Here is a 13,585-nt window from a genome sequence, read left to right on the forward strand (position 1 = left end):
CCAGCCGTGCCCTAATCGCATGAATGAATAAATCAAAAAATGTAATGTTGAGAAAGAGATGCTGCGTAGTGTCACTAACTTTCATTACCATCCTCCAAGGCGAGGCCTCTTCCAATCAGAGTCCACTTGCCAACCAATCCACACGCTCTTCTCATACAATATAAATTGTTGTTCCTTTTACAATTGGCATTCTTGCAACTTTATTCCTGATGAGTACAGGATGAAAAGCTTTGACAATCTGTGTCTTTTTTTTTGTACGACCAAAGGAGGGAAACAAAATGTCTGACCAGAGTTGGCCATCCGAGGGGGTTGGAGGAGCGACTGAAATGTCCAAGGAAAGAGTTTGTGTGAATATTGGAATGGCGTTGGACAGGTAGGCAGAGTGACCCTCAAGGCAACAGGTGAGGTAGATAACGTGGTTAAGAAGGTATATGGGGTATTTGCCTCTCTATTCGCCGAGGTATAGAATATAAGGTTACGATGGAGCTGTATAAAACGCTGGTTAGGCCACTGCTAGAGTACTGTATGCAGTCCTCGTCGCCACATTATAGGAAGGATGTGATTGACTGGAGAGGGTGCAGAGGAGATTCACCAGGATGTTGCCCTGGGCTGGAGCGTTCCAGCTGTGAAGAGAGGCGGGTTAGGCCGGGGCTGTTTTCCTCGGAGCAGAGAAGGCTGAGGCGGGACCTGACTGAGGTGGGCAAAATTATGAGGGGCATAGATGGGGTGGATAGGGAGGAACTTTACCCCTTAGTCGAGGTGACAATAACCAGGGGGAATAGATTTAAGGTAAGAGGCAGGAGATTTGGAGGGGATTTGAGGGAAACCCTTTTTCACCCAGCGCCTGGCCGGAATCTGGAACTCGCTGCCTGAGAGGCGGGAACCCTCACAACATTGAAGAAGTATTTAGAAACACCGTAGCGAACAAGGCTATGGACAAAGTGGAGATAGGTGTGGCCGTGCACACGCGATAGGCTGAATGACCTCTTTCTGTGCTGTAATGACTCTTTGGCCATTGTTTCTTTAAAGACTTGGTTGACTTTGAAATTTCTTTCCCCACTTATTTATTTTTATAAATCTATCGGTATAAACGTCGTCCTCTCAAGGCGTTTCTGAAATTTTGATGGGGGCAGCTTCATGGTTTATTGAGCTTCCATTAGGAGTGGATCTCCCACCTTCCATCTCAGCCGCGCCTAGCCCCTTTCCCGCCCGGGTCCGGCTCGCTCGCACGCCTCCCGACAAACTGTTGCTGGATGATGATGGCTCTCGGGAACCCTGGGTGGTTTCCGCTTCCCAAGCGCTGGGACGGCCAGTCCAATTCTAGAATCTGTCCCACCTCCACCGGCGCCAGGAAACAGGTGAGGAATTCAGCTGTGAAGACGGGAATGTCCCAGGTAAATCCGCCGGTTTGCCTCGTTCAGCCACCCCGGTGGGGCAGGGGAGAATGTCAGGGAACGGCGAGAGCGAGTTTACTGTGGGCCTCGTTCCACTCGCTGCCGTGGCATCCATCCGGAGGCGGGGCTTTCTCCCGTCTCCAAGCGGCAGGCGAGCGGGAAAACCCTTGAGGAAATTCACCCCCCCCCCCCCTCCCCAGCTGGAGCTGGTACTCAAAGATGGAGAGGAAGGAGCTGTGTCATCGACCGGCACTCTTTTCAACCGTGCTGAGGGTGGGCTTGGCGGGGCGGGGCGAGGTTCTAATCCTCCTTGCTGGGCCTGCCGCCTCGGAGGACGGAGTTGTCGAACAGTGGGTTGTGAATCTCCATCTCGCCGCTCTGCATTGGAAAGAGAAAGTGATAAATCTGACGTACGCAACGATCGCGACACTCATACCTTTCTGAATGCAGGAGAGCATCTCTGAGCACAGCACAAATATTCCACTTTGCAAACTCCCGTGGCCCATGGAGCAGAGGTGAGAACTTTTTTTTAAATGTATTCTTTCGTGGGACGCGGGCATTACTGGCCGGGGCCCCAGTATGTGATGCCCATCCCTAATTGCTCGGCCATTTCTGAAAGGGGTAGCTAAGAGTCGAGCACATCGCTGTGTGGGGTCTGGAGTCACGTGTCGGCCGGACCGGGTGAGGACGGCAGATTTCCTTCCCTCAAGGACATTGGAGAACCAGACGCGTTTCTACAACAATCGACAATGGGTTTCATGGTCACCGTTAAAGAGACGAGCTTTCAATTCCAGGTTTTAGCAACCGAATTGAAATTCCACCAGGCCACCTCTTCGCCCAGTAAAGGCAAATTAAAAGTTGATTCTGGATAATAGGGCGGGAAAACAAAGTTTAGTTAACCAGGAAGGTTTTTAAAAAAAATAGTTTTAACGAGGAAGGTTTTAAGGAAACTTGAAGAAGGCGATGGAGAGGGTGTGGAGGAGATTCACCAGGATGTTGTCTGGGCCGGAGCGTTCCAGCTGTGAAGACAGGTGGGTTAGGCCGGGGCTGTTTTCCTCGGAGCAGGGAAGGCTGAGGGGGGGCCTGACTGAGGTGGACAAAATTGAGGGACGCAGATCGAGTGGATAGGAAGAAACATTTCCCCCCGCCGAGGGCTCAATAACCAGGGGGCATAAATGTAAGCTCAGGAGCAGGAGATTTGGAGGGAATTTGAGGGCAACCTTTTCACGTAGAGGGTGTTGTGAATGGGGAACCCGCTGCCTGAAAGGGTGGGAGAGGCGGGAACCCTCACAACATTCAAGAAGCATTTCGATGAGCGTTTGAAACACCGTAGCGAACAGGGCTACGGAGCAAGTGGGATTAGAGTAGATAGGTGCTCGAAAGCCGGCCCGGACACCATGGGCAGAAGGGCCTCCTTTTTGTGCTGTAAAATTTTATGAAGGTCTCACAAGAGGAGGTGGGTGAGGCAGTGAGGTCCAGGGAGTGAATTCCAGGGTTTGTGATCCAGGCATCTTGACGCCATGGACGACAATGGCCGTGGTGAGCAATCAAAATGGAGGATGTGCAAGAGGCCAGAGTCAAAGGGCAGCAGGGAGCTCGGAGGGCGGGTGGGCTGCAGCGGGGTAACAGAAAGAGTGAGATGAGGCACTTGCAAACAAGGACAAGTGTTTTCAAAGTTGGGACATTGCCAGGTCGGGGCCCAATACATTCAGGATGGGCGGAGGCTGCAATGCTCAATGCTCGAGGTAACGGAGTCAAGGGGGTTTCAGCTGCAGACAAACAGAGGCCGGGTTGGAGATGGCAGGCATCTTGGAGATGGACAGGATGTCGACTGGAAGCGCAGTTTGGGGTCAAATAGGACGGCGAGGTTGCAAATGTGGTGCTGAGCTGCCGTCTTGAAGCCGCTGCAGTCCCTGAGCTGTAGGTACACCCACCGTGCTGTTAGGGAGGGAGCTCCAGGATTTGGACCCGGCGACACTGAAGGAACGGCCGATATATTTCTCAGTCAGGATGGGGAGTCACTTGGAGGGGAACCTCCAGGTGGGGGGGGGGGTGATCCCAGGTAACTGCTGCTCTTGTCCTTCTAGATGGTGGTGGCCGTGGGTTTTGAAGGTGCTGCCTGAGGAACCTCAGTGAGTTCCTGCAGTGAATCTTGTCGATGGTGCACACGGCTGACACTGTCCATCGGAGGGGGAGGGAGTGAATGTTTGTGGAAGGGACGCCAATCAAGCGGGGCTGCTTTGTCCTGGATGGTGTCGAGCTTCTTCAGTGTTGGAGCTGAGCTCATCCAGGCAAGTGGAGAGTTTGCCATCTCACTCCTGACTTGTGCGACTACTAAATGCCGCTGACGCTCATTACTTTGTGGATTGAACTCGGGCAGACGTTGGTAGAACTGGTACCATGGACAGAACCACCAATTATAGAAAGGGTCGGAATTCTCCATTATGGAGCTTAAGTGTTTCGCCAGCGGAGAATCACTACTAGTCTCCGCTGGCGCAGAGTGGTGCCCAGTATGTGAGTCTCCACCCCCCCCCCCCTACACACCCTTTACCATGCTATGCCAAGGTCCAGCGATGGGCCCCTCTCCTCCGCACAACACAAATTCTAACCCACTGCTGACAAGTAGGGGCATCCACCTCTGCACCACAGGAATAACAGGTCACCCCACCCCTCCCAGCATGCACGCATGAGGGTGGCCCGATCCCAACCCCCACGAAATCCCCAATGTTTATAAACACTCTTGCCATGATTGACAGCTCCTCAATACATCAAAAGGAGTGAAGTGCTTCACTTCCTCTTACTCTCAGCAGAAAGCACTTAGCTCCTTTTGATGTGGTGAGGAGCTGTCAATCATAGAATAGACATTGTGGTTAGCATCAATGTACTTGAGATGCATTCAAGCGTGAAGGGAAAGCTAAATAAACAAATCCCCTAAGCAGCTGAGTCTAGACCAATAAAACTGTCAATGGCAAGGGAAATGTATTGCTGTGTAAAATTGATGGAAGATTTGCATTTCGAAGGCTGTCAAGAGACATGAAGCCCTTTCAAGTGTATTTGGCTTTGGAGGTAGCCTCTGACACTCGGAACAGCTGCTGCTTTAAACACTTTTGTTTGAGGCAGCAGATGTTAGGGAAGGGTACGTGAAAATGCAGTGATTCTTCACTCTACTACCTGGACCGCTCTTCAGTTTTCAGGCCGCGGGGTCTGATAGCGGGGGGGGGGGGGGATCTCTGTTGGGGGCTACTGCAGAACTGAACGGCAATACATGTCAGGGGAATTCCCCTCGAGGAAAGAAAGGGCTGAGAGGATGACCTGATCTTCAAAGCTATTGGATGGGAGGGTAATGGTTGGTAGTGTAGACACAGAAATGGAGCTGGATTCTCCAGTCTCCCCCAGCCCCATGTTTCCCGTTGTTCGCTGGGATTCTATACTTCTGCCATTTCACTGGATTTCCCAGTGAATCCGCCCTACGGCCACGATGCGCTGATCGCTGGAATAGAGAATCCCGACGGCAACAGAATTCCGGCCGTGCTTCCTCTTGTGGGAGATAAAACATTGGGGAAGATTCATAAGATGGTCACTAATTGGAGTAATCTTACAGCATGGAAGGAGGCCCTTCAGCCCATATTGTCTGTGTCGGCCATCAATCTGTTCTAATCCCATTACCCAGCACTTGTACCCAACGGCGTTTCAAACGCTCATCAAAAGCTTCTTCAATGTTGTGAAGATTCCCGCCTCTCCCACCCTCTCAGGCAGCGAGTTCCAGATTCCCGCCACCCTCTGGGTGAATGGTTTTCCCTCAAATCCCCTCGAAATCCCCCCCCCCCGCTGACCTTAAATCTATCCCCCCCTGGTTATTGACCCCTCTGCTGAGGGGAAATGTTTCTTCCTATCCGCCCTAAATATGTCCAATAAATCCCACAACGAATTGAGGAGGAACATTTGTTGACGCGGAGAGCGGTGAGAATGTGGAACTCGCTCCCACAGGGAGCGGTTGAGGTGAACAGCTCAGGGGAAGTTGGACGAACAGACGAGGGAGGAGGGAACTGAAGGGTAGGTGATAAGGTGGGGTGCAAAAGGGTGGGGTAAGGCTCAAGTGAATCATGATCACCAGCGTGGAGCTCTTGAGCCGAATGGTTTGTTCTTGGAGCGATGGTTTCCAGCCTGCCTCACGGGCGTCATTTTTGACGGTGGAAGCGGCTCACTATAGGCCGACAGCGGGAATGTCCTCTCCTGCCAATGCCTGGGGTGTTGTGCCCTGGCCTGCCCGTCCCGCCGCACAGGGGGAGCCCGCTGAGCGAGACCCTCCCGCCAGTGGGAAGGACTGAATATCTCGCCCTGGGTCCTTTGGAATTCTCAGTTTGTATGGAATGGAATAGAGAATGAAGATTCCAGTGGAGGAATAGCCTTACCGGAGCCAGGCCAGGGCACTCGTAGACCGTGTATGCCCCGCTTTCATTATCCATCTCAGAGTCGGTGGACACCTGCCCCGCCTGGGCCTCGGATTTGTCCCTGGGAGGGGGAGTGAGAAAAGACAACAGGCCCAGTGAGTGAGGCAAACATCTCAGGACAGGATTTAGAAGCGCAGAATTGTCACGGCACAGGGGGCCATTCGGCCCATCGTGTCCGCACTAGCCCTCCAAACGAGCATCGTGACTCAGTGCCGCTCCCCTGCCGTTTCCCCCAACCCCTGCACATTGTTTCTGGTCAAATAATCACCCAATCCCCTTTCGAATGTCTCGATTGAACCTGCCTCCAGCCCACTGCCAGGCCGTGCGTTCCAGACCCCAACCACTCGCTGTGGGGAAAACGTTTTTCTCACATCACCTCTGCTTCCTTTGCAAATCACCTGAAATCTGAGCCCCTCTCGTTCTCAATGCTTTTACGAGGGGGAACAGTTCTCCCCCCCCCCCGCCCCCATCCACTCCGCCCAGCCCCCTCGTGAGTTTGACCATCTCGGTCAAATCTCCTCTCAGTCTCCTTCTCTCCCAGGAGAACATTCCCAACCTCTCCAATCTCTCCTCATCGCTGACGTTTCTCATCCCTTGTTCCGTTCTTGTAAACCTCTTCCCCACTCTCTCCAAATGTTCCCATCCTTCCGATAGTGTGACACCCAGAACTGGTCACAATGAGAACAAAGAACAAAGAAAAGCACAGCACAGGAACAGGCCCTTCGGCCCTCCAAGCCTGTGCCGACCATGCTGCCCGATTAAACTACAATCTTCTACACTTCCTGGGTCCGTATCCCTCTATTCCCATCCTATTCATGTATTTGTCAAGATGCCCCTTAAATGTCACTATCGTCCCTGCTTCCACCACCTCCTCCAGCAGCGAGTTCCAGGCACCCACTACCCTCTGTGTAAAAAACTTGCCTCGTACATCTACTCTAAACCCTGCTCCTCGCACCTTAAACCTATGCCCCCTAGTAATTGACCCCTCTACCTTGGGGAAAAGCCTCTGACTATCCACTCTGTTTATGCCCCTCTATAATTTTGTAGACCTCTGTCAGGTCGCCCCTCAACCTCCGTCGTTCCAGTGAGAACAAACCGAGTTTATTCAACCGCTCCTCATAGCTAATGCCCTCCATACCAGGCAACATTCTGGTAAATCTCTTCTGCACCCTCTCTAAAGCCTCCACATCCTTCTGGTAGTGTGGCGACCAGAATTGAACACTATACTCCAAGTGTGGCCTAACTAAGGTTCTATACAGCTGCAACATGACTTGCCAATTCTTATACTCAATGCCCCGGCCAATGAAGGCAAGCATGCCGTATGCCTTCTTGACTACCTTCTCCACCTGTGTTGCCCCTTTCGGTGACCTGTGGACCTGTTCACCTAGATCTTTCTGACTGTCAATATTCTTGAGGGTTCTACTAATATTCCCGCTGAGGTCTAACTAGTGTCTTGTCGAAGTTCAGCAGAACCTCCTGGCTCTTGTACTCTGTGTCCCTTTTAATAAAGCCCAAAATATTCCACACTTTATATTAACTGCTCTCTCCTGCACCCTTCAATGATCTATGCACACTTACAGCCAGGTCCCTCTGATGCTGCAATCCTTGAAAACATTACCTCGTATTTTATATTGGATCTCATGCTCTTCCTACCAAAATGCATCATCTTGCACTAATCTGCATTAAACTTCATCTGCCGCCTATCTGCCCATTCCGCCAACTTGTCCATGTTCTTTTCCAGTTCCACACTATCCTGTTCACAGTTCACAATACTTCCAAATTTTGTGTCATCCGCAAACTTTGAAATTACCCCCTGCACACTAAGATCTAAGGGCAGCACGGTAGCACAGTGGTTAGCAAAGTTGCTTCACAGCTCCAGGTTCGATTCCCGGCTTGGGGCACTGTCTGTGCGGAGTCTGTACGTTCTCCCCCATGTGCTGGGTAGAGCCGGGTGCTCTACACTGCCGCCCTGCTAGCCCCGAGCAAAACGGGGAATCGGTGGGCGTTTCACGCCAGTTTTTCTGGGGTAAGACGCCACCGCTCCCATGCCAGCGTGGGGACGGAGCGCCAGAATCGGAGAATCCAGCCCCATAACTCTCTGCTTCATATTATTCAGCCAATTCCGTATCCATGTTGCCACTCTCCCTTTTATTCCATGAGCTGTAACTTTTATCACAAGTCTGTCGTGTGGCACTGTGTTGAGTGCCTTTTGAAAGTCTATGTACATCACATCAACAGCATAACCCTCATCGATCCTTTCTGTTACCTCCTCAAAAAACTCCAAACAGTTAGTTAACCATGCTGGCTCTTCCTAATCACCGACTAATTCGATCCCGAATTATTGTTTCCAGAAGCTCACCCTGGAGAGCTGCTCCCAGAAGGAATTCCTGGCCAGTTTCAGCGTGTGGACCATTGACGTTGCTGGCTGTCCGACCTCCTTTAGATTCCAGCAGTGACCACGGTACAAAAATATCTCATTGGCCCCACTGAGGAGAAGGAGGGCCTCTCGTGGGGCCCACCCACTAGCCAAGTTGCCCACCAGTGGTCCAAGTGGACATTTATTGAAGATTCGCCTCCCAGTGGAACACTGGAACCCTGTGAGATCAGTGGGGTTGGAGCCCGCTCAGTCGAGGGCAATAAATGACCTCCATCCTTAAAATGCCAAATAAATGAAAGGCTGGGATTACTCACTCCTCCGTGGCCTGCAGAACGTTCTTCTGGTGTTGGTAATGGTGCCGTTGGAGCTTTCCCACAATCTTCCAGTCGAGGGGCTGAGGGCAGAAAGGATGGAGATGTCAGCCATGACCAGCCTATACTAGTTTGGCAGGGGCAAAGGTCAGAGTGCAGAGGTACAGTGGGGGTGGGGGGGGGCATTGACACCCAGAACTGGTCACAATATTCCAGCTGAGGTCTAACTAGTGTCTTGTAGAAGTTCAGCAGAGCCTCCTGGCTCTTGTACTGTGTGCCCCTATTAATAAAGGCCAGAAGGGGGCAGCACGGTAGCGCAGTTAATTCGCCCTACAGCCTCACGGCGCTGAGGTCCCAGGTTTAACGGGAAACTGGAAGAGGGGATAGGTTGAAGGTGTGGGATTAAGTGGGGTGCTCTTTCCAAGGGCCGGTGCAGACTCGATGGGCCAAATGGCCTCCTTCTGCACTGTGAATTCTATGATTCTATGACATGAGGGATTAGGAATGAGACGGAAACGATCATAGATGAGGAAATAGAGAGGGAAAAGGCTTCAAATGTTCAGCAAGTCTGTCACGAGGGGTGGAGAGAGGAACAGATTGAAGAGGAAAGGTGGGTGTAAGTACGGGTGAAGCATGAAAACGGGCAATGGCGTGGCAGCACCAACCGGCCTTTGCCGTTTCATATATCCACATGTGAAAGTGGGCAGCACGGTGACGCAGTGGGTTAGCACTGCTGCCTCACAGCGCTGAGGACCCGGGTTCGAATCCCGGCTCTGGGTCACTGTCCGTGTGGAGTTTGCACGTTCTCCCCGTGTCTGCGTGGGTCTCGCCCCCACAACCCAAAGATGTGCAGGGTAGGTGGATTGGCCACGCTAAATTGCCCCTTCATTGGAAAAAATGAATTGGGTACTCTTAATTTAAAAAAATAGGTCAGAGATTGGTTGAAGGATAGGAGAGATTGAATGGCAAAGCTGTTACGGAGAACAAGGAGAGTAGTAATGACAGTATAAGACAAAGTATTGGTCCGGAGTAGGTGTCAATAGCAGAATGGAGATCAGTACCGGTAAGAAACAGGCTGACAATTGGACTTTGGCGAGTGGGGGGATAGCTGCGGGTTGGAAGCAAAAGAAAATTCAACATGGAGGACAAGAGTTTATAATTTGGAGTTTCTTTATCGGAGGGTTCTTTACTGACCAAGACAACCGGAAGAACTCCCAGGCTCTTCTTCAAACATAAACAAATAGGATTACTTTCGGCCCCCCCGAGAGGGCAGACATTAGTTCAACGACATTGTTGGCACCTCCAACAATGCAGCAGTCCCCGCAGTACTGCACTGGGAATGTCAGCCCAGGTTTCTCCGCTCACGTTGCTGAGCTAGGCCTCGAATCCACGATGTGCTGACTCGCAGGCGAGAGAGTTACACCCCAACAACCGCCAAACCTGTGACCGGAGCTGACCTTTGAGCTTTTCCACCAGCGTCGGCTCACAGAGGGGATTGTCATCAATCGTTACGACATCACTTCCTCCTTTGTCTGGCTGGAGGTGCTTACCTGGGGCACGGGCTGCTTGTTCCCTTCATAGGCCATCTTCTGTGTCCGCCTCACCTCCTTCTGCAGCCTGAAACAGAGCAGAGACTTCAGTCAGAATCTACATGGGACACAGGAAAAGGGAGTAGGCCATTCAGTACCTCGAGCCTGTCCCGTCATTCAATAAGATCACGGCTGATCTGTGATCTAACTCCACATACCTGCCTTTGGGCCGATATCCCTTAATATCTTTGCTTAACAAAAATCTATCGTTCTCAGATTTAAAATTAACAACTGTTGTTGCTTCACCTGCTGTATGTGGGAGGGAGTTCCAAATCACTACCACCCTTTGAGTGAAGGCGTTTTTCCCAACATCACTCCTGAACGGTCTGTCCCTAATGTCTAGTCTATGCCCCCAGTTTTCAAATCTCCAACCAGTGGAAATTCTTTATCATTATCTACCCATCTACACCTCCCGCTGCCTGGGGAAAGCGGGCAGCATAATCAAAGATCCCTCCCACCTGGCTTGCTCACTCTTCCAACTTCTTCCATCGGCCAGGAGATACAAAAGTCTGAGAACGCGCACGAACAGACTCAAAAACAGCTTCTTCCCTGCTGTTACCAGACTCCTAAATTACCAGACTCCTAAACAAACTCTTATGGACCTTCACCTGAGGAAGGAGCAGCGCTCCGAAATCTAGTGATTCGAAACAAACCTGTTGGACTTTAACCTGGTGTTGTAAGACTTCTTACCGGACCCTCTTACGGACTGACCTGATTAACACTACACCCTGTATGCTTCATCCGATGCCGGTGTTATGTAGTTACATTGTGTGTCTTGTGTTGCCCTATTATGTATTTTCTTTTCATGTACTTAATGATCTGTTGAGCTGCTCGCAGAAAAATACTTTTCACTGTACCTCGGTACACGGAGCAACAAACAAACAAACAAACAAACAAACCCTGTCTTTCCCTGTTAATATCTTAAATACTTTAAACAGGGGCAGCAAGGTGGCGCAGTGGGTTAGCCCTGCTGCCTCACGGCACGAACGTCCCAGGTTCGAGCCCTGCTCTGGGTCACTGTCCGTGTGGAGTTTGCACATTCTCGCCGTGTTTGCGTGGGTTTCGCCCCCACAACCCAAGATGTGCAGGGTAGGTGGATTGGCCACACTAAATTGCCCCTTAACTGGAAAAAATAATTGGGTACTCGAAATTTATATTTAAAAAAACACTTTGAACAGATCACCCTTTAACCTTCGAAATAATGGTTAAAAAAGGTCTAATTTGGGTAATCTCTCCTCGTAACTTAACCCCCGCAGCCCGGCACTGGCAAGGTCTGATTAGCTAGGAGCACTGCTGTCAAAATACAACCACTGACTTGCCAACCCTCCACAGGGCTGACCTGGAGACTCCAGGAATTAAAGGAATCCTGAAGGAATGAGAAAGTGTTGGGGAATTTTCAAAAAAGAGAGGATTTTTTAGGATGGCACAGTGGTTAGCACTGCTGCCTCACAGCACCAGGGACCCAGGCTCAATTCGGGCCTTGGGTGACTGTCTGTGCGGAGTCTGCACGCTCTCCCCGTGTCTGCGTGGGTTTCCTCCGGGTGCTCCGGTTTCCCCCCACAGTCCGAGGTTAGATGGATTGGCTGTGATAAATTGCCCCATACTGTTCAGGGATTAACAGGATAGGTTAGGGAGATAAGGCGGGGTGTAGGCCTCTTTTGGAGGGTTGGTGCACACTCGATGGGCCGAATGGCCTCCTTCTGCACTGCAAGGATTCTAGAAAAAACACTTTTTTGGTCATTACAACAACTGCTTATATTTGCACAGCCTCTCTCTAGTTGTTGGAAAGACCAAGGAACTGATCATCGACTTCAGGAAGCGTAGCACGACATCCCCCTCCCCCACCACCCATCTGCATCAATGGCTCCGAAGTGGAGATGGTCAATAGCTTTAAGTTCCTGGAGGTCACCATCACCAACAGTCTGTCCTGGTCCACTCACATTGGTGCAACGGTCAAGAAAGCCCAACAACGTCTCTACTTCCTACGGAAGCTAAAGAAATTCGGCATGTCTGCATCGACTCACAAACTTCCACAGATGTGCGATAGAGAGCATTCTATCCGGCTGCATCACAGCCTGGTATGGCAACTGCTCGGTCCAACATCGCAAGAAACTGCAGAGTGTGGTGAACTCAGCCCAACGCATCACAGAAACTTGCCACCCCCACATTGATTCCATCTACACCTCCCGCTGCCTCAGGAAGGCAGACAGCATTGTCAGAGACCCCTCCCACCCAGGCATTGCCTTCTTCCAGACCCTTCCATCAGGCAGGAGGTACAGAAGTCTGAAGACCCGCACATCCAGACATAGGAACAGCTTCTTCCCCACAGCTACTAGACTCCTCAACGACTCCCCCTCGGACTGATCTGCTCCCTGTACCAACACTATTCACGACGCCCTATGCTGCTCTTGCTCATGTATTTGCTTTGTTTGGCCCCTTGTTCCGCACTGTAACCAATCGCTGTTTGTCAATGTACCATTTGTCACTGTTCTCTGTTGATTATTCTTTTTGTCCACTATATACGTACTGTGTACGTTCCCTCGGCCGCAGAAAAATACTTTTCACTGTACTTCGGTACATGTGACAATAAATCAATAAAGCCCAGTTACTGCAATGAAAAGTCCCACAATGCTTTCACACAGTGATTGATTGACTGATTTTCCCAGAAATGTCCTGCTCCCCCCTGGGGCTGTACACACGTGTACCACCTCCGATGGTTCACTTCACCCGCTTCCTGTTATTACAAACCCTTGTAAAGATTGCTGGTGTAAAATCACATCAAAGAGGGGGGAGATCCCAAAGTGAGGCCAGGGAGGAACCATACGGATCAACACTGAAATAGAGTTCCCGGCCTTGGGGGACGTCCTCTCTGGGTCTCATTTCGTAGGTCACTGTAATGTTTACATGCAGGCAGTGAGTGCGGCCGCCAACTCCCAATTTGTGTCTCACTGGTTAGGGGCTTGTCTGACACCTGGTGTTCATGGAGGTAACGTCAGTTTGCTGCCGAAACTATCCCCATCAAACACTCCCAGGACAGGTACAGCACGGGGTTAGATACAGAGTAAAGCTCCCTCTACACTGTCCCCATCAAACACTCCCAGGACAGGTACAGCACGGGGATAGATACAGAGTAAAGCTCCCTCTACACTGTCCCCATCAAACACTCCCAGGACAGGTACAGCACGGGGTTAGATACAGAGTAAAGCTCCCTCTACACTGTCCCCATCAAACACTCCCAGGACAGGTACAGCACGGGGTTAGATACAGAGTAAAGCTCCCTCTACACTATCCCCATCAAACACTCCCAGGACAGGTACAGCATGGGGTTAGATACAGAGTAAAGCTCCCTCAACACTGTCCCCATCAAACACTCCCAGGACAGGTACAGCACGGGGTTAGATACAGAGTAAAGCTCCCTCTACACTGTCCTCATCAAACACTCCCAGGACAGGTACAGCACGGG

At 51.1% G+C, this 13,585-nt stretch overlaps 1 protein-coding gene across 1 annotated transcript in view; it reads right to left on the reverse strand.

Annotated features, from left to right (window-relative positions):
• Positions 1-227: 227 nt before the first annotated feature.
• The window catches only part of LOC140389181 (neural proliferation differentiation and control protein 1-like), a 79,324-nt gene continuing 65,966 nt past the window's right edge, over positions 228-13,585 (reverse strand). Inside the window, exons 6-9 of the mRNA XM_072473342.1 lie at positions 10,084-10,150; positions 8,537-8,616; positions 5,807-5,906; positions 228-1,772 (exon numbers count right to left, since the gene is read on the reverse strand). Coding sequence (XP_072329443.1) covers positions 1,695-1,772; positions 5,807-5,906; positions 8,537-8,616; positions 10,084-10,150 — 325 coding nt within the window. The 3' untranslated portion in view covers positions 228-1,694. The remainder of the gene's footprint in view (positions 1,773-5,806; positions 5,907-8,536; positions 8,617-10,083; positions 10,151-13,585) is intronic.

Source organism: Scyliorhinus torazame, chromosome 14, assembly GCF_047496885.1.
Source record: "Scyliorhinus torazame isolate Kashiwa2021f chromosome 14, sScyTor2.1, whole genome shotgun sequence".
NCBI lineage: Eukaryota > Metazoa > Chordata > Chondrichthyes > Carcharhiniformes > Scyliorhinidae > Scyliorhinus > Scyliorhinus torazame.